General features: G+C 64.9%; 1 protein-coding gene across 1 annotated transcript in view; it reads right to left on the bottom strand.

Moving 5' to 3' along the window:
• Window positions 1-237: 237 nt before the first annotated feature.
• The window catches only part of DOHH (deoxyhypusine hydroxylase/monooxygenase), a gene marked incomplete at both ends in the record, with an annotated part of 1648 nt that continues 1421 nt past the window's right edge, over window positions 238-464 (bottom strand). Inside the window, one exon of the mRNA XM_010133909.1 lies at window positions 238-384. Within this exon, the coding sequence (XP_010132211.1) occupies window positions 238-384 (147 nt within the window). The remainder of the gene's footprint in view (window positions 385-464) is intronic.

The raw sequence follows: 464 nt of genomic DNA, 5'->3' as shown, positions 1-464 counted from the left end.
AGCCCCCCGGACCCACAGAGATGGGGAGGGGGCTGTGAAACACCAGTGACCACCAGGCACTTTGTGATGGGGCTCTGGTAAGCGGGCAGGGGGACAGCAGCTCCAGAGACAAATGCCTGAAGAGCCCAGAGCAGCCCCGCAGCTCCGGCAGCCCCGAGTTTGAGATGGGCCAATCCTGGATTAACCCACCCAGGATTACGACAAGGGGACTGCAGGCAGCCCCGGGCTGGCCCTTACCATCTGCCAGCGCCAGCACAGCAGCCCGGCCTCCGAGGTTCCGCAGGGCAAACATGGCCCTGTAGCGGTCGAAAGCCCCCCGGACCCACAGAGATGGGGAGGGGGCTGTGAAACACCAGTGACCACCAGGCACTTTGTGATGGGGCTCTGGTAAGCGGGCAGGGGGACAGCAGCTCCAGAGACAAATGCCTGAAGAGCCCAGAGCAGCCCCGCAGCTCCGGCAGCCC

Source organism: Buceros rhinoceros, unplaced genomic scaffold (assembly GCF_000710305.1).
Source record: "Buceros rhinoceros silvestris isolate BGI_N320 unplaced genomic scaffold, ASM71030v1 scaffold34253, whole genome shotgun sequence".
NCBI classification, from domain to species: domain Eukaryota; kingdom Metazoa; phylum Chordata; class Aves; order Bucerotiformes; family Bucerotidae; genus Buceros; species Buceros rhinoceros.
This window is presented reverse-complemented; position numbering and strand designations above follow the sequence as displayed.